The sequence below is a fragment of the Cyclopterus lumpus genome, chromosome 8 (assembly GCF_009769545.1).
Source record: "Cyclopterus lumpus isolate fCycLum1 chromosome 8, fCycLum1.pri, whole genome shotgun sequence".
In the NCBI taxonomy this organism is placed as follows: Eukaryota; Metazoa; Chordata; class Actinopteri; order Perciformes; family Cyclopteridae; genus Cyclopterus; species Cyclopterus lumpus.
Window position 1 is genome coordinate 6,149,069 of NC_046973.1, and position 20,087 is coordinate 6,169,155.

Consider the following 20,087-nt stretch of genomic DNA (forward strand, 5'->3'; position numbering starts at 1 on the left):
TCTGAAGGTTCAGTCATCTGCAGGCAAATCTTGAGTGTAACAGTACAGCAGGATGTCTGAATGAGTAGCGAGAGCCTGGAAGCTGGAAATTAACAGCACAAGTGAGTTCATTTATACATGAGGTGTGAATAGTATGTCATCATGCATTGAGGGTTGGAAGGAGTGCATGTTTGTTCCCTCAGAAACCAGAGTGATGTGGGATGGAGGCCTGGATGCAGCCGGGAAAGAAACTTTGTGCAAACTTCTGCTGTAGTTTGTCTTTGTCTCTGTTTTCATCACGTCTTTTCTCTCCTCTCTCCTCCTCATTGCAGTGTCTCTCTGGGAATGATGGTGTTGCCACAAGTGCCGCCCTCTCTGTCGCCATGACGATGCCGTTCAGCCCCCTGTCCAGCGACGAGGAGCAACAAAGGATGCTGGGAAATAATCGACATCTCTATCCAGGGGCAGAGGACGAGGAGGAGGAGGAAGAGGAGGAGGAGGGAATTGAAGAGGATGAACGTGATGAGGACCAGGAGGAGGAGGAGAACGGCGAGCTGGAAGGGGAGGAGGAAGACAATGAGGAGGAGATGGTGGAGGAGGTCAGGCGAGGTGGCCTGTCGCGGGTGGGCAGAGGTGAGGGACACAGGCAGCCAGGTAAACTGTCCGGAAGACCCGCCGGGGACAGACAGATTCGGTCAGGGAACCCGGGACATGCCACAAACCCCTATGCGTCTAATCCCGGACCCACGCACCAACAGCCAGCCAATCACGTACAGCAGCCGCAGCAGCAGCAGCCGAGGAGGCTGAAGGAGCGCAGCACCGGCACGGTGTCATCTGAGGACACCCACATTGCTATGATGGTGTTTCGCATCGGCATCCCAGACATAAAGCAAACGGTCAGTGCTGTCACCGCACACTTCACACACATCACGGCAGCAACTCCGGATAAGTTCACAAACACAGTGGGCCACGTCCCATTAGTTAAACACACCAGTTGTTTATTATCAATTTCAAGAAATTTTACATTTGGGGACATTTTTTAGTACGCTCTTTGAGTAAGATTAGAAGGTTAAACGGCCAAAGCAAACAGAGGGAAACATCTTCTCTACCAAAGTTACACAAGCTGAAACTCACTAACTCACACGTTATGTCTTGTTTGTTGAGTATAAAAACAATAATTTGCTGTTTTACGCGGGGTCATGTACCGGAATGTTTCTTGGCTGCAAGAAGCTATGCTACCTGCTGCCGTAGCTTCATATTTACAATAGCGATATGTGAGTGGTGCCGATCCTCTAATCTAACTCCCTAAATATCTAACTATTCATTTAAAAAAGTGTCTGTTTTAATGCCTCTCAGTTCTCAGAGACATCTGCTTGACATCATTTATGTGACCCTGCAATGGGTATGAGAAATGGAGGAGTGGATGGATTCCTGTGTCTGTGCCCTGGGGCCCATTATCTCATAATCTGACCATGAGTGTCATGACAGTATGTGTGGTCAGTTCAGTCAAATCCTGCAATGGGCAGTGCTCCAGAAACAACACACATCTCCGAGGATTGGGCGTATTACATCGATTGGATTCTCTTTTCTTTTTTTTCTCTCTCTCTCTCTCTCTTGGTCTCACTGCATCACCAGCAGAAAACTGAGGAAAGCGCAAATACTCATCAGCAAAGTGAAATATCTGAGTGAGACTTTCAAGGTGACCCAGCTCCAGAGAGAAAGAGAGGGAGCGACAGAGCCAAAAGACATGCAAGAGCAGTCACAATGAGAACATGCAGGCAATACTTTAAATTTAAAAAAAACACACACCAGAAGACAGAAAGGATTCCGATTCAAAGAGAGGGAAGTTGAAGTGAAGAGAGGAAGCTAAAAGAGGGGGAAGGGGTGCCTCCGGTTTAATGTCGCCAAAGATCTTCTAAATGGTGCGATGAAGCCTGCCGTGAAAAGCCCTTTTCGGTGTGACTGGTTTTAAGAGGGCTGTCCAGAATCACGATAGACTGATCTGCCATCCCTCTCCATTTCTCAGACGCGGTCTAACATCACATCAGTGCAAAAGCTTCCATCGGAAGTGTGTCGTAATCGGCCTCACGGGCTGGAGATGTAGCTGCCTCCATGTACAGAACGCCATTCTCCCACTCTGGACAAATTAGGCATTAGATGCCAGACACTCAACCATTTTTTCCTCCTCTGCGCTTTTCGTTAAAGTGATATCAACTGCACCGATAATTGAATAGTAAAGAAGCAACAAGGAATGCAAGGGGCTAAGATTGCATTCAAGTGTGTGTTTTTGTGCAGAAGAGAAGAAGAAAAAAAACAGACGAAGAGGAAGAGGAGGGAGGAACAGGGATAGAAGAGAGAGTGTGCGTCTTTGCTCAGTGCCAGATTAAAGCTGAACCAGACTGCCTTTGTGCTCGACAAACAGGAGGCCGTTTTTTTTAGACATTAGCCGGTCGTCCTCTTTCTCTTTTCTATGTGTCAGCTTTATCAGCAAGAATGAAACTGCAAATTAAATAAATGCATCTGTGAGTGCCTGTGTGTATGCGTGTCTATATTTTATATTTACCATCCCAGTGCACTATAAATGCTTCGCTCAACGCTTCTTCCTCCCTCTAGCTGCTGTGTGATTTATTATTGATCTGTGCATGGGTGTTTTCAGCAGTGTGTGTGGATACCCAAGTGTGCTTGATTCTGTGTTTTTAAAACCGTCCATAAATAATTCACCTCTCCCTATTTATTCTAACAAATCGGCATCAAAGTTTATATGTGAAAAGATGGATAAATGGGATTGCTTGGGATGAGAATGCTCGCTCAAGCTTGGCGTCAAATACTCAGATATTGCTTGACAGTCACATGAAGACACTGAGAGATAGAATGGGGCGCATACGCATGGGTGTTTGGAAGAGGAGGCAGAAAGAGGCTGAGGAAAATAAAAGCACAAAGACGAGGATAGCGATAAAGGTAAACGGAGGTAGACGCAGATGGAAGCAGATCAAAGTAGATTGATGTAGAAACAAAGTATCTGAGGAAAGGCAGGGGAGAAGAGATACAAGTAGATTGAAAAAGACAGAGTTAGATATAGAGATAGATCCAGGTGGATAAAGTGAAGCAGACAGAAATAAATAAAGGTGGAATGAGTTTGAAGTACATAGAAATTGGAATAGCGAGTATACAGAAATTGTTATGTTGCTGGTTGATATTTACTTTTTAAGATGACTTTAAGCACTATTTTATGTTGATTTCCTGTCTCTTTAGATTAAACCCCCTTAACATTTTTTTATATTCCCTGTTTTACAATAAATGTCTTTTAATCTCTGCTCTGCTCAATATTAATCTAAATTAATTTGAGAAATTATCTTTATTACCCCGAATGTTTTCGCTAACATTCTGACCTGATCTTACACATTGCACCTGTAAAATATACACAAAATAAATGTCAAATTTACATTACAAATGTTCCTCCTGGTCTGTCCCTGCTGTTTAAGTATCACATTGAAGGAAAAGTTCAGTCATTGTTGGAGGATTTTCTCTCATTTGAGTTTTTCAGTGGGAAACACTTTTATGCAAATCATTTTGATATGAATTTTGAAATAATCTTGAATATGCATTTTATTTCAGCTCAATTACAATGCTAAATAAAACATTTCAGAATCATGTTCTTAAGTATACACTTTGTTAATAACAATGTCTTATTTGTTCTTTCTCAAGATTGACAACAACAATCATATTAATTAGACGAGCTCGCAGACGTGGAAGCTTTTACAAAGAAGGGCAATAATGATCACATGATGGTCCACATGCGTGTTGAGTAGCTGCACTCACACTCAGAGATAAACATATATGAAAGCACTTAAACATGACCTTAAAGACTTCCTGCCAAGATGTACATCAGTACATATTTTGTTACTCCCCAAGGTCATGAGCGTTGTAACCCACCATCACTCTGACGTTTTACTGTCTCGCTCACTCACTCTGACCCTGACTCAACCTCTTCAGGTCATTTTTCACTTTACGTCTCTTATTTGCATCATGCACATCCAGAATAAAAACCCTCTGATCTTTTTTTCCCCCACTGGTTCATTTCCTGTCCTCTTCCTCCTCCTCCTCCACCACTCACTGCTGTTGGGTAATATCACGTTACACTCCCAGTACATTAGATTTGTTCTACATGTCAGCTAATCCACCCTCAATAAAATCTAATTGATTGTTAATTGTGTTGTAGTGAGACGAGGGAGTGACTCGAGAACGCAAATGCAAATGTTATGAATTGAGGGGGGAGGATTTTGAGTGACGTAAGTGACTCATGCAGTAATGCAGAGACGACACGTAAACACACACACACTGGTAATTAGGGGTTTATTTATATATTTTCGGGCAGGATATATAGCTCTATGTCAGAGGGTCGTGCATCCCTGAAACGATCCAATTTGATGCAGTTTGATTACAGAGCTCCCATCGCCAATTGACTTGTCACCCACTTGCCAGCCCTTGTAAGGACAACACAAATTTCTCAAAAACAAAGTGTTCTTTTGCACGTAAATAAAATGACCTATTATTGAAATTCAACTATAACTAATAATATTATTGTAACTTTCTTGAAAATACAATATGCAGTAAATTCTTGGTCCGTAAGCTAAATGATTCATTCATGTTATTAGAATGCAACTTGCAGTTTATGTGACAAAAATAATATTGTGACAATAATTTTCAGTTATTGAGTAGACATATTGAGGAGATTGGCTCACTTATCTGCATTAATTTCGTTTTTTGTGTATTGCAGAATATGTTTGGACATGATAAATGCCCTCTGACCTTTGTCAAGAGGTCAGTGTTTGTTACTCTCTCCTGAAACGTTTCCACGGAGCCCTCAGAGGAAACATCCCTCAGTGGGTTTTAAAGGTAAAACCCTCTGAGGGGAGGTTTTACCTCAGTGGGTTTTACCTTTAAAAACCCTCAAATCCATACAAGCCTACAGGAGAGATCTCTCTCAAGGTACTGTCAATCAAGATGGCGGTGCTGGTGACAGAGAGTGCTACAGATCTGATTGTCATATCAGTCTGCTACATTTGTCAGGAGGAGGTTTGGGCTACATGTGGAAAGAATCCGGGGTTTAGTAGTTAGTTTTTCAAGCTAAAATGTAGTTGGATGGATTCTATCGTCTCATGCCGGAGAGAGAAAGCGACAGATCAGGGTTATTATATGTAGAAAGTTATTTTGCACAGTTGATGTCTTTTCCCATTTGATCTGCTTAACGTCATTGAACGTCTGGTTATACCGTCAACTGTGTTGAAGAACACTTATCGTACAACCCCTCAGTGTACCCAGGAGGCACCTTTTGGAGATTTGCAGGTCAAACGATGTCTAGAAATGGAGCTTAATTTGGTCAAATTGTTTTTTAAAGGTCCAGGTGATATAGCTGGTATTTGAACAGTATTTGAATGACTCTATTAATGCAGTGATCTGTTTAGCATTGGAATTTTACCCTTAAACTGTTAATTCACCTGGGTAATGAGTCAATTTCAGCCAGTGCTTAAAAGATGATTTATTGTTAGACTGAACTACCCAAAGGTATGTGAAGTAGTTTTACTGTTAAACTCAGTGATGGAAGGCAGCTAAGTCTCTTCACTAAAATGCTGTGCTAACGTACAATTTAGAGGTACTCGTATTTCCATTTTATGCCACTTTATATTTCTCCAAAAATAATAAGGGAACTTGTACGTTTTAACTCCACAATATTATTTTTTAACATTTACTTTGCAGGTGATGATTTGACTGAATTAGCTGTGTTAGTGGATGTACTCCTCACTGATCCTTCCTCTTCCACTGGTGGCTGCTGAAAAATGAACTGGTCCATTAACTGTGCACTCAGCGACAGTCAGATATGTGTTGATATGATCCTGACACGGCAGGATGTCGAGGCACTTTTGTACGAAGGTTCATTAGATTGTCAAACTTGCATATATGCAGTCAAGTTGCCGTTTGCGTGCCGAGCGCATTAAACAGCATGAAACAAATTATGTTTTCTCCACAGTTTGATTCGTGCAAACTCTGAAATATAAGCAGCAGCCCCTCAGGCAGGAATTGCTCTCACAAACAGTTTGGAAACACACACACACACACACACACACACACACACACACACACACACACACACACACACACACACACACACACACACACACACACACACACAGACAAACATTTATCAGCGCCTGCTTAAGATTTCAAACTCGGTGTCCACCATGCCTCTCAACTGTGAAGTGGTTGTATGTTAATGACATGGTGAGCTCCAAGGTGAACAGAGGGACTGAGATAATAGAAAGGGAAGTATGGGGGGGAGGACAGGAGGGAGTGCAGCATGGGTGAGTGAAAGGGATAGAAAGACAATGGAGAGAGAACATCGCAGAGTGGGGATGACAGAACCGCTTTAGAGAAATGTATTTGCTTTCTTGAACTGCTGGAGGGGGCGTATGGACTGGCTGAGAGCGAGGAAGAGAGTGAGACATGGAGAGGAAGTAGACTTAAATGTTGACATGGCGGACGCGTGTGTGTGTGAGTGTGTATGTGTGTTTAGTGGGGGGTTATTATTTCCCCATAGATCTCATTAAAGGCTTTGAGTCCCCCTGCACTAGGCCTGCAGGAAAAGACCAGAGGTACAGAGATAGAGAGAGCTAGACACACAGAGAGAGAGAGGGGAGCGACTCTTATTTCTGCATCTGCATATAAGTGACAGAGCTGTAGAAAGACGGAGAGAGAGACATAAAGAGAGAGAGAGATAGACAGAGAGAGACAGAGAGAGAGAGAGCGGGAAGGAATAAGAATAAGATAGCGATAGGCAGGGAAGATGAAGAGCAGCATGGACAGAGTGAGTGGGTGTATGTGAGTGGGAAAGTGTGATCACAGCTTCAGGAGACAAGACAGAATTTTGGTCTGCATAAAAATAAAAACCACAAGAGAAACAGAAGGGTTTTAAAGCTGCATTAATTTACAGAAATGAATGCAACAGTTTATACTATAAAAGCTGTAGCATTAGTTGTTGTCTTCCTTTTGTTTAATAGACCCTTTTACAGCTGACGTCAACATAATTCATGCTTGTGTTGGCAACAGAAGAGACATTCAGCCCCAGCCATCCAGATGAGCTAGCTATATAAACAATAAATTAAAACTATTTCCGGTATCAACATTTTTTTTCATTGTTTTGTTGTTTGGTTATTTAATTGTCAGGATCAATATTCCTACAGCAGATTAAAGTTCTACATATTCCGACAGGGAGACAAACAAATTCATGACTTTAAGCTTTTTAAATTTTTTTTTTTAGAAAAGCCTAAAATGTCCCTTTAATTAATTTTGACAACATACTTATCTTTGTTTATTATACGCCAATTGAATATTGTGGAATGTAAACACCTTATCCAGACTTTCTTTGCTTCAGTGTGCAGGCGCATCATCAACTCAACTCAGTAGCAGTTAGACATTAAAACAAAAATGTGATGATGCATGATGTAATGATGATAAACACACTGAAATAAATGGAACGTCTGACTTAATATAAATTGGGTTTTTGCCTGTTTTCCATCGCAAATGATTTGATGGAGAAGATATTCCACATAAAAAGGAAAGGTTAGAAAAACGTGAAAGAAATCGGATAATGTAGGCTAACAATATATTCATATAATACATTAACTAGGATTTTGAATGGAGAACTTTTACTTGTGCCTTTTTGTAATTTTTGCACTAAGAATACAACCATGAAGAAGCTTGAATTTAAAGGAAAAAACATCCTATGTTTGTGCTTATATTTTTTGTCACTGAAACAATATTATCATTGTACAGAAACAAACCATCACCTGGGTATTCAATTAGATTTACTAAACTCTCTGAACAGTAGAGGGCACCACAAACACTCAACTATTGTGCAACATCTGAGGTTTATGACAAGTTGCAATGCTGTCTCTGACTATATAGACTTGATTTTTAATAAATCACAGTTTATACTATTGCATTAACTGTACAAACGTGTTTGGAAAATAGGGTGGAACTGGGAAAACTGTCCAGAACCATGAAGCATTCTGAAGAACCTTCTAGGTATGAATCTACGTTGAGCCCTAATTGGCTGGCCGGTTAGAAGCTGTAGGATCAATCATATTCCTGGAGGTATACAGATCAATATGCAACATGGCTGCCTCAGTACAATTTAAAACTACCTGAAGCTTCTTAAGCCGAAAGCAAAGTCATTACACACATTTAAATCTCAATTATATTTCATGATAATTATCAGTGTTGATGATTGCTCAGGTTGAGTGGAATATTCCTCCAGCACGATAACTGAATCCTTAACCTTCATTCTGTCCTGCTGTGATTGTGATTAATTTGAGATTGTTTGCCTGCATCCTTTGTGTGTACTGTGTGTGCAGTGTGTAGGCCAGTGTGTGCATATTTTGTTGTTGTGAAACATAATCTAATACAAACTGACAGACACTCCTTTTTATCCTCTTCTGCTGTCATAGTCAAAGTCTTAGACATTCCCCTCTCTTTTACTCCACTGTCTTTCACCACACTGTTGTAACACACACACACACACACAAACACACACACACACACACACACACACACACACACACACACACACGCACAAACACACACGCACGTCCATCAAAACTAATGCACAGGCTCACACACAAACACATGCACACCCTTCCAGTACCCCATCTCCTAGGGAACACAGGGATGTCTCTATGGCAACAAGCTGCTTGCTCCACTAATGAACCGGTTGCCTTGGTAACCGTGATGGCTGTGCGAGAATGGAGACACTGAATAAAATAGAGGGAGAAAATGCTATGTTACTCCTCTGCAAAAAAAACTCAATGAAGGGTTACACACACACGCAACCACACACACACACACACACACACACACACACACACACACACACACACACACACACACACACATACACTTCTGTTATGTGTGCGTAATAGATTAAGACAGAGCGAATGTTCTGGGTTAGAAGACGTATTGGCCGGAGAGAAGAGCCCGTGCAGTAATGCAGTAAGAGGCAGGGATCCTTGCAGCTGGCTGTTCTCTGCATCGGCCAATCATCCTGCCGTTGCCTCAAGGTCAGAGAATAACCCGACTCCACTCTGAGCAATGAGAGGAAGAGAGAGGTGGAGAGAGGGAGGGAGGAGAGAGAAAGAGGTGCCAAAAACCTTCTGTCAGCCATCTGCGGAGTGAGTAACGTCCCACTTTGTTGACTGAGCCTCTGAGCTGTTGTGCATTTGGCCATTCACGACCCCGGCGGAGACACTTAAAGCTGCACCAGATTGCCATTCAAATCCTTTCTGCAGACTGTGGACCCTGGGAATCACCAACTTTACTCTGAGGCTGTCTCCCCCTGCCGACTCACAGGGGGAACAGCCCCAGAGTGCAGCAGTCCTAAAGGTTAGAGGCGCAGCATTCACCTCTACAAGGAGTGCAAAGATTAACTTTGGTCACAAAATGATTCATGGGACAGGAAATAAGAAAGACGGTACTGATGCATAAAACAGTCCGTTTTTCTTTTAGTTTAACACCAGTCCCGCAAAAATATTACAGATAATTTCACCCCATAGGTCGTCAGACCCACATGAGGCAGCTAGCAGCCTGAGGTCGTCAGACAGGGCTCAAACTCTTATGTATTTTAGAAATAATTGTGTATTTTCCAGATTTTAGTGTGTTTTCCTTTCCCTTAGTTTCCTTTAAGTTCTGCTTGCTAACACCTCTGCAGGTTGTTTCTATTATGGCCTGGAGTAATAGCTGCATCTTCATCCTCCTTAAGATCAGTTCTTAAAACTCAGTTTCACTGATTTTTTTTAACGTGGCTATTATTTAATAATTGTCGTTGACTTTGCTTTTGCTGTCTTTTCATATAGTTGTGACCTTGTTTTAACTGCTTATGTTGTCAAAGTAAAACCACAACTATTTTTAATATTCTTCATATGGTAAGATGTTTACCATAAATCTACATAATGTGTATTCCTTTAATCATTCCCAGTTAACCAATGCCCTCTGAACTTCAAGCTGAGCTCCTTCTGTCTTTCCTGTAGAAATGTTTGCGGTTCAACCCAGATGCCACAGTGTGGAAGGCCAAGCAGCAGGTACTGTGCTCCCTCACCGAATCTCTGCGGGACGTCCTGAACTATGGTCTGTTCCAGCCCGCCACGGACGGCCATGATGCCATGTTCCTGGAGGAGGAGAGGCTGCTCCGAGAGTACCCGCAGTCCTTTGAGAAAGGGGTGCCATATTTAGAGGTACTATTCCAGTCTTCCTTTAACACTGTTTTAAGATTTCATTACAGAGAGGTGGTGTAGCCTGCATGTCCTCATGTTACTGAGTCTGATAGGATGGCTTGCTCTTTAAAAAGTTTGTTTAGATTATCTTCAACAAGTCTTATATATATGGCAGCATTAATATCAAGTTTGTGCATCGCATGTGACCAAGGTTTACTCTCCAAACTTTCTGTATTTTGAAGGATCCCGGATGACTGAAGTAAAAACAGAGGCACTTTGAGGAAGCTAGACGACATACTGTAAATGTTCCTTGTGTCGTCTAAGCTTATAAAATAAAATAAAACTGGTTTATGAATTAAGTTTCATGCACGCTTCTTAGAGGAATGTCGCAGAACTGTTCAGCTTCCCGGCTCTGTTTAGTGCAACTGCTGCTAATCTCTTATCCAGTCTGTATAGTCACCTTCCTTCATGCTACATTATGACCCCGTGGAGGCTTTAAAGCGCCTTTAAACTGCTGTAAAGCGAGACCATTTCTCTCACAGTTCTTGTCTACAGTGGAGTAGAAGAGGGGGTTTGTATAGCAAACCAGATAAAGCTCCTCTGTACAATAAATCTGCAGACCCCATTTTGTGAATCTGGGCCAAAAAGAGAAAAAGAGAATTAAGGACAAATGCCCTCTGTGTTAGGATTAACTCTCTGTTTCCTTTCCCTTCTCCTCTCTCGGGTTTAGTTTCGATACAAAACCAGGGTGTACAAACAGACCAATCTGGATGAGAAGCAACTGGCCAAACTGCACACTAAGGTATGCAACACATTTGTCCTGAAGTAGGCTCTCTGAAGGGTTTCAACTGCATGTTTAAATCATATAAATGTACTTGCAGAGGCCATTTAAATCAATACAGTATGCATGTCAGTATATTTGTGCATGTGTATCTGTGTACATGTTCCTATATACAATGCTTCAATGTGCTCTACTGCACTGTACCTTGCTTGCACATACATTATTTAAAATACAGAGGAGTTTGCTATAATACAGCAGCACGTTTATCTCCACATGCAGGCTAGCCTGAAGAAATTCATGGATTATATTCAAACCAGCGCTGTGGACAAGATGGTCAAGTTCTTAGACAAAGGTCTCGATCCCAACTACCAGGATGCTGACACCGGCGGTAAGGAGTGCCTCACAGGCCGAGGACTTAATGTCTATCATCTATCCATCCATCTATCCATCCATCCACGATAATTGCAGACTATGATCGTATTGCAGTCATTTGATAGTTAAGATGGCTTAAAACAAGAAGGATGAAATAGGGTTGACGGTAATACTGATTTACCTCGCTGCAGCTCTTTTTATCCATCCATACATACATCTCAACACCCACATATTGCTGGTGGCCAGCAGCTTTGTGACCTGCAGCTCTGCCCCTTTCTCCCCTTTTCTCCCCCTCCGTTTTCTGCCTTCAGCTCTGCAGTATGTTGGTCTCACACTCTGTCAAGGATCTGGGCCAGTGCTGTTTGCAATTTGGTGTCTTTTCTCAGATCCGGTTGGTGCTCAGGGGGCGCAGCAGACGGCTCATTTACAGTCTGGGTGTGCTGCTCTGTGTTGCTCCAGCCGCTGTGGGAGCAAAGTGTCACAACACAAAACACAGCCTGCCATCATGGGTGTGAGACACACTTCCACTTCAGAACACCAGGGGGCAACAGAGAGCCCCGATGAACCCACTCAGGAACAGGCTCTCCTCACGTCACATGGGAAAGACAAGGCATACACACTTTACCCCTGAAAAGGATACTGGAGGTGGTTATTGCTTTGGACATCAGGGTTTGGTTTTTAACCCTGGTTTCTGTGCTTCTGTACTACATTACCATTACGACCAACAAAAATCAGTGTAGTCAAGGGCAGTAAATGAATTGATCATTTAAAATCAATACATTTCGTTATGAATGAAACAACCTTTAATTAAAACAGCTACGGTTTAATGTAAAACTCACTCTGTGTACATGTGTAAAATAGCTGTTCAATCAAAATGTCACAGCTTCAAATGGTTTGCTCTTCTTGTCTGTGAGGCTGTGTCAAGGTGTTCTCACAGTTAATCCATGAACTGTTAGGTCGGAGGCACTAGGCCGGTGCAAAGAGGCAATCCAAAGACTACTGGAGACCCTTTTTTTCTCATTTGACCTGCCTGTTACACTGAAACGTTTCTTCCTGCTTTTCCACCCAGACTCACACTGAGCGCCTTTAATAGGACATCAAATGACTCCACCATATTCAGAGTGGCTCCTGTCAGCAGGCGCTCACTTGGGTCTCTGCCAAGGCAACTGTTTAATGGGCATTCCCTGAGTCGCCCCGACATGGTAACTTCAGAGGAAGTGCAGTCAAAACATTCCCCCAAATTGTTTGTACCTGAGCACCACAGAAGCTGTTTGAGGATAAAAAGCCCTCAGTCGTTTTCCCTCTTTGCCAACAACTCTCTTGTCGCCATGGCAGCCTGTTTTTACTGGGAACACTTTCAATGCTTTTATTCTTTTTCGTGCTATTGAACCTTTTTGCTGAAGTAGGAGTTCAACTTTGTTAAGTGAGGTTACAAGTGTTGTGACACAGCATTGGTTTCATTTTGAAATAATCTTATTGGGTGTCTTTGTTTGCTTTATTTGATGCCAGCATAATTGGCAAAGTGTAGCAAGCATCAGTGGGAAACTGTTTTCACAGGTACATTTGTAGAGAAGATAGTTCAATTCAATTTTTCAATTCAGTTTATTTTGTATAGCCCAATATCACAAATTACAAATTTGCCTCAGAGGGCTTTACAATCTGTACACATACGACATCCCTGTCCCAGGACCTCACATCAGATCAGGAAAAACTCCCCAAAAATAACCTTTGACAGGGAAAAAAGGGAAGAAACCTTCAGGAGAGCAACAGAGGAGGATCCCTCTCCCCGGATGGACAGAAGCAATAGATGTCATGTGTACAGAATGAACAGCATTTACAAAGTTACATAAACACATTACATGAATATGACAATGTATGAATGGAACTCAAATCCATGAAACAGAAGGAGGTAATAGTCTTTTGCATTATATTTTAGCAGATGTGAATTTGAACAATTGCAGGGCACTTTATAGTTGGCTGAATTGTCTCAGGGTGTGTAGTTGTGTGACCTGTAAATCATTTATAGTATGATTTAATTCCTAATTTCCTCCATTATAGGTGATGATGTTTGCATGGAGTGAGTTTTCTTTATACTTTCTGTCAGAACTGTGACTCTCCTAAGCAGCAACTTTTGGGTTGATACTACTTGTTTAAATCCATGCTGTGATTTGGTATCAAAAACGTTTGATATTTGGAGATTTCGGCAAGAATTTCATTTTTCGGTGATGAGCCATACACCGTCTGAATGCCCTGGGTCTCTAGTTTGGGGGTGTTTAAAATGTGTTTTTGTCTAACCTGTAAGGACAAAGCTGCAGGTGTTCAAGAGTATAACCTCTAAAGCAGAAAGAAGAAGAGTTTGAGTGCAAATAGTTGAACTGTATTGTGGACACAGTTTTCCCACTGAGGATTCAAGCGACCTCCTGGGAGCAAACAATCTGGCCAGTGTCGTCCAAATGGTTTGACTTCCAAACCAATCCTTCTGACCATTAAAAACTCCATTTGAATCTTTGTGTGTGTGTGTGTGTGTGTGTGTGTCCGCCAGAGACTGCTCTGTCCTTGGCGGTGCAGTGTGAGCCGGGTGGAGGTGAGGCTATCCGGGTCCTGGTGGAGGGAGGTGCTCACATTGACTTCCGCGCCAAAGATGGACTCACACCCGTACACAAAGCTGTGCGAGGCCACCGCCATACAGCCCTTTTGGTAAACATGCACACGTTGTTGTCCTTTTATGAAAATGGTGTTCACAGGTAATGAGTATTCATTGTCATGCTATAAGACGGCAAGATTAAATTAAATACACCAGCGTATGCACCTGCAAGATGGATACTCATACAGTATTATCTTCATTTGTGTTACTGTACAAGCAAACAAGACATAATAAACAGACCCTCCCACACAGCAATCAACACCCTGCCACACACAAAATGCACATGAACAAAAAACTCTATTATTCTATTCAACCAAAGAGAAAAAAAGGACATTAAAATTCAGATTGTCTGGTTTAAAGGTGTGTAGCACATTTGCATTTTAGGAATTTGTCCAGAACTTTAGCTCCCATATCACCAAGAAGACAGGCACCTGTAGAGGGAAAACTCATTCAGAGGGAGATAATTCTATGTGTTATATTGCCAGTCCATGTTTTCCTCAAAGGAAAGAAACAGCTGCTAAATGGCATAAAGATTTACTGCAAACTCTGATTTAATACTTAATGCTGTCTAGCCTGAGGTGTTGCATGACCCTTCTGAACCCCCCCGGCTATGTGTTCCCTTTTCTGATTTAATATTTCATGAATATTCTTGAGCTTGAAGTTGGAAACCACCGTAAGATATGTTTCCATGATTTTTTATATTGTGAGCTCATAAAAGTCATCATTATTGTATTGCATTGTAATGATTGCATACTTTGTTATTCTCCATAGTGTTCTCATTGCTGCCAGCTTTCCTGAATACAGGGAGCACATGAGGTTCACCTCCTCTGCTGTCTTGCTGCAGGTCCTGCTGTCTCTTGGTGCGTCTCCGGACTATAAGGACCGGCGAGGGCTGACGCCGCTCTACCACACTGTGCTGACAGGGGGCGACACCTCCTGCTGCGAAACACTGCTTTACCACCACGCCAAACTAGGCATCAGGGACGAGAACGGCTGGGACGAGACACATCAGGTACGTGTGCATTATTTGGCATCTTTATAAAGGGGTTTTCTGAGAGTATTTATTAATCAGGTTTAATTTAGTTTTCTTGCTCCGCGTCCAGTTATTTCTACACTAAATCAACAGCAAAACTTTTGTGAGAGGCAAAACCTTTCAATCTAATGCAGTCAGTGGCCTAATTTGTGTCTATTTGGGGGGTGCGGTTTGAAAGCACCAAACAAAGAGTGCCTTGGGGTGTTTGGGTTTTCAGTTTCCGTTGTTTGCATTGCACAAGTGTGCATGGACGCTATTTGTAATGCACCCGTGTACTCTGTGTTCCAGTGTCTGTGTATGTACAGCCTCTGTGTCTACGTCAAAAGCCATTCATGCCATGAAACACTACACCTCTCTTCATTTATCTCGGACCCCTTTCACCCTTCATCCCACCCGCCTTGCTTCTGTGGCCTCATATCCCAGCTGTGAAGTGGACAGGACAAATCAAGGTATCGACCTCTTCCTCTCAGCACTTCATCAGCATCTGTCTCCTCAGCTCTCCTTTCCGCTCGTGGCCTCCATCTTATTCTGTCTCTGCGTGTGTGTTGAGTGGGCTTTGACTCATACGCGTAGCATTGATATTGATAGTTTTCTTTGGATTGGTTCCAAATATAAGCCTTTTTGAGTTTAGCTTTTTTTGTTTCATTTGGATAAACTGTATATGTAACACTGAAGCAAGCCCAGTGATATTGCACTTTGAGGTTTCCCTATGAAAGAAAATAATCAATGAGATGTTTTCTTAATGAATTATTTTCTTATATGGTGTTCATTGTCAAACTTGTGTTGTACCTTACCACAGGATAAACGGGTGAAACCTTTAAAAGAAGTAGTCCAGCAGTGAGTTAACTGCCAAATAATACAACATTAAACAGAAGCAGTCTTGCTATGACCACCTGTAGTTTAGTATGTGTTCCCCACATATTGATTTACATCCATTACATCCAGTTATTGACTTAATATAAATAATAAGTTCAAAGTGTCCCGATGTGTGATTGCAATGGATAGCTCAGCCACTCTGATAGGAGTAAGTAATGTGGCCACGGCATAAATGATACATGAACATAAATAATAAAACTAAACTAAATAATCATAACAATTATACAGTTTTGATTTCCACTGTTAGACGTTGCTTTGTGTGTGTCCATTTAATCATTGGATCTCACTTTTGTTCTCACTCTGTTTTCTCGCCCTCTGAGTTTGGAGGTGGTGTTAATTAAATGTGGTGGCTTAATAACTGTCACCTTGTTCCTCTCTCTTTGTCGCTGTCTGTTCTTCATCCTCGTTTGCTTCTCCGTCTCTTTGTTCTCTTTATAAAAAAAAACACATAAATCCTCTTTTTTTGACTCTTTGGTAATTTTTAATGTTTACCTCCTGAACAAACTATTTGTATTTTCCACATGTGCCTCCCCCTTCTCTTTCCATCACTCCTCCACAGGCCTGTCAGCATGGTAACTCGCAGCATTTGGAGCACCTCCTCTTCTATGGGGCAGATTCTTCCTCCCAGAATGCCTCTGGAAACACTGCCTTGCACATCTGTGCTTTGTACAACAAGGTAGACCTTTCATGCATGCAGATCAAATGTCAGCGACTATAGAGTTGGGAATATGGAACACCTTAAATCTTTAAACGTGCAGTGAAATAAAGTGAAAGCCACATGCATTCTCTTTATCTTTGTTATGATGCATCTTTTTAGGTGCGGCATCCCTGATAACATCCTTATTCTAATCAAAATAAGTATCTTCTCAGCAAAAAAGATGAAATCAGAGACAATGTATATAGATATTAAAACAACTTGTGCAGTATAAGCCAAGTCTTTATTTCAATTCATCAAGACTTCCTGTTCTTCCTGTGGATGCATGACAGAATTTTTTTTTCTTCAGGAATTTAGGGTAACAAAAGGTCACTAATTGAAATACAAAAGCTCAATTTGGGGTAGTTTAAGTATTAATTTAACCTGAATCTGTAGAGGTTCATTTTACTTGATTGAGTGTGAATTCTATTGTTTACATATCAACAAATGTGTAACATTATAGCACAAGAAAACGCCTATAATGTAAAAAGAAGGCCACACTACTTAAAGCCTGTGAACACATTACATGCATTTCTACATCAAGCTGTAATTATACAATTTACATTTAGATTTTTGCACACTAATCAGTGCTGTTTGTTGCAGGAAAGCTGTTCACGAATTCTGCTCTATCGGGGAGCAAATAAAGACACAAAGAACAACAATGGGCAGACCCCCTTTCAGGTAACGCTGAGTGCCTGGCTGGGTAATTACGCATGTTGGGTGGTTGTATGGTTTAGTGTCTTATTAAGTTAACCTAGCAGAAAGTGCCAGGGCCTAATTTCCCTTTAAACCATTATTGTGCTGTGATGCACACAGGGGTCCCAGGTGGCAGGATTGTGTGTGACCCCTTAATCTAAATATATTAACTCTGTCAGGGCAGAAAAAGCCAGCTGAGGCAATCTGTTGTGTTGTGTGTGTATTTGTGTGTGTGAGAGAGAGAGAGAGAGAACAAGAGGAGACAACAGGGAGTAAGCGTTGGAATTTGCCGGATTGTGTGCTGACCTGTGTATGTTTGTAAAGCAAAAAGGTCAAAAGTATTTGTGCAATGGTGGAAAGAACACAGAAATATGGTCTCACACAAGAGTACTTATATGTGGTTGCTGGATTATCATTTTGCAAGAAAAAAGCCAATCCATGTCCCATGTAAATATGATTTTAAACATGCCATCAAGGCCATCAATCTGGTTTTCATCTCTTGTTCATTTGCCCTTAAAGGTGATAAGTTTACAGCATGTTATTAAAAGCACCCATATAAATGCCTACTGTAATTACAAGAGAACTAGCAAACAGTTTGTTCCACCATTACATGTTCAGTTGCCATGTGACTTGTATCCAAAAACAGATGTGTGTTTTTATCAGGTGGCTGTTATGTCCGGCCATTTTGAGCTGGGAGAAATTATCAAAAACCACCGGGATACAGATGTGGGTAAGTAACGGAGGCCTGGATATGTGTAGTGTCCTGTAATGTTAGACATTTTGTTAATCTAAAATGATGAAATGGATCTTCAAGACCGGAATTAGGGTTTGAATCAACAAGTTAACATCGAGCATTAAATTATAAAGAAAAATACATTACAAAGCGGAGGAAAAAAAGAAAGTAGGAAAAAAAGAGAACAAAGTGAAGCTAAAAAATAATCTGGAAATAATGTTCACCTCACTCTTTCCTGTCTCCACTCATATTCCAGTTCCCTTTGTGGAGTCTCCAAAGTACGCCCCCCAGAGGCGGGAGAGCACCCGGACCTTGACAATACCCCACCCGCATCCTTTCCTCCGGGCCAACAGTGACAGCAGCATGAACTTGCCAGAATGGATGGCAGTGCCCAACGCCCCAGGGACCAACATTGTCTCTGTGCAGGTGTGTGTGTGTGTGTGTGTGTGTGTTCCATGTGTAAATTTCAAGTATGCTGGAGCCTTTGACCTCTAAAAATAATTTGGAGTTACTCCCGAATGAATACCGTTACACATTACTGATTGTGTTTTTATTACAAAAATAATGTTATGAATATTAACTCTCAAGTACAAACTGCTCCTGTGTTTGATTGACTTCGGAAGTCTTATAAAAAGGTACTGCATGTATTGCATTACACCATTTGAAGGGACATCATACAAGGTAATGGATGGCTTTTATCAACATCTAGTGGTGAACAAGACTCATTGCAGCAACTTACAGCCTGCTTTATTGCATAAGCTATCCGAGTACATATATTTTAGTTATGGCCAATGTAGCAGATAAGTGAGTAATTGCCCATAAACATACGCTATAAAACTACATAATTTATAAGGTATTTTATTACATTGCATACATTTTATTATATCTATCATTTTGTGATTGTTGATCTTATTGTATGTACACATTATGAGCTCTTGAAAGCAGTCAGCAGCATTAGTAGAGTTTGTATAGATACTCGTAGATATGGAAGTCAGAAAAAAACTTTAAGTTGTCAGAGTGATAGAAAAGAAGAGACTGTAGTTATTAGAAAAATAGAAAATACACTGAAGTTAGTATAAGTAGTCATCAAGTGTAATGTATTTAAATTATACGTAAACTTGAAATACAAAACATGATCAATATCCACAAATCTGCTCCATCACAAATAGCGTCTATCACAACTTAAGAGATATGTAACTTGTACAATTGTGCGATATATTTTGTGATAGAATATCATACAGCATGCAGCTGCAATCAATTGGTTAAAAGTCATACTGTTAACAACTTTAATGAAAGATGTTTTCTCTCTCTGTGGGTCCCTCTCAGGGCTACAAGCACACAGGAACCCTGCGGAGCTCCAGCAGTCCCAGAGGAGCGAGGACGCGTTCTCCATCCCGAGGAAGGATCGGAGACAAGGAGGACCGGAGCAGGCAGAGTCGGAGACAGGGGTAAGTGACAAAAGATGACTATCGTAGGTTCATCTCGGCTAATCGAAGTGATAGTACATCATTTTGTAGTGGTGTTGTATGAAGTACTTCATTTATTTTAATTTATTTTATTTTAAAAGGACAATGTACAGTATAAAACATTTCACCATTTGAATACAGCATACCAGATGACAACTTTAAGCTAATTGGCATCTGCAGTCTCTTGGCACATATTCATAGTCAGTGTATTAGCTACAGCACTGAAGCAAAGCAATGCACCCCTTTGGACAGCAGCAAAACACCTAAAAGAATCAATACCAGTTAAGTTTTTTGTTATATGTACAATTTACACCACTTACACTTTTTGAGAGGGAAGTGTTGTTTTAAAAGACTCCTTTGACAAAAACATTTCTCATCTTGCACAGCAGTGTACAAACATGACATTGCTCCGGCCTGCTTCTCCAAACTGGGGTTTGCTGACCCCCCATTCACTGATTATGGAAAAGTACCTCATACAACCCCACTTCAAACCCCCCTTCAAAGTACTTTTGCGACTTTCCACTGGATTTCTGCAGGTCCCAAAAGAGCCC

The 20,087-nt window shown here is 41.4% G+C and overlaps 1 protein-coding gene across 1 annotated transcript in view; it reads left to right on the plus strand.

The window, feature by feature from the left end:
- Window positions 1-362: 362 nt before the first annotated feature.
- The window catches only part of shank1 (SH3 and multiple ankyrin repeat domains 1), a 44,431-nt gene continuing 24,706 nt past the window's right edge, over window positions 363-20,087 (plus strand). The window contains 11 exon segments of the mRNA XM_034539345.1: window positions 363-875; window positions 10,059-10,262; window positions 10,972-11,043; window positions 11,302-11,410; window positions 13,937-14,091; window positions 14,883-15,050; window positions 16,507-16,623; window positions 17,245-17,322; window positions 18,001-18,067; window positions 18,327-18,496; window positions 19,397-19,518. Coding sequence (XP_034395236.1) covers window positions 363-875; window positions 10,059-10,262; window positions 10,972-11,043; window positions 11,302-11,410; window positions 13,937-14,091; window positions 14,883-15,050; window positions 16,507-16,623; window positions 17,245-17,322; window positions 18,001-18,067; window positions 18,327-18,496; window positions 19,397-19,518 — 1,775 coding nt within the window.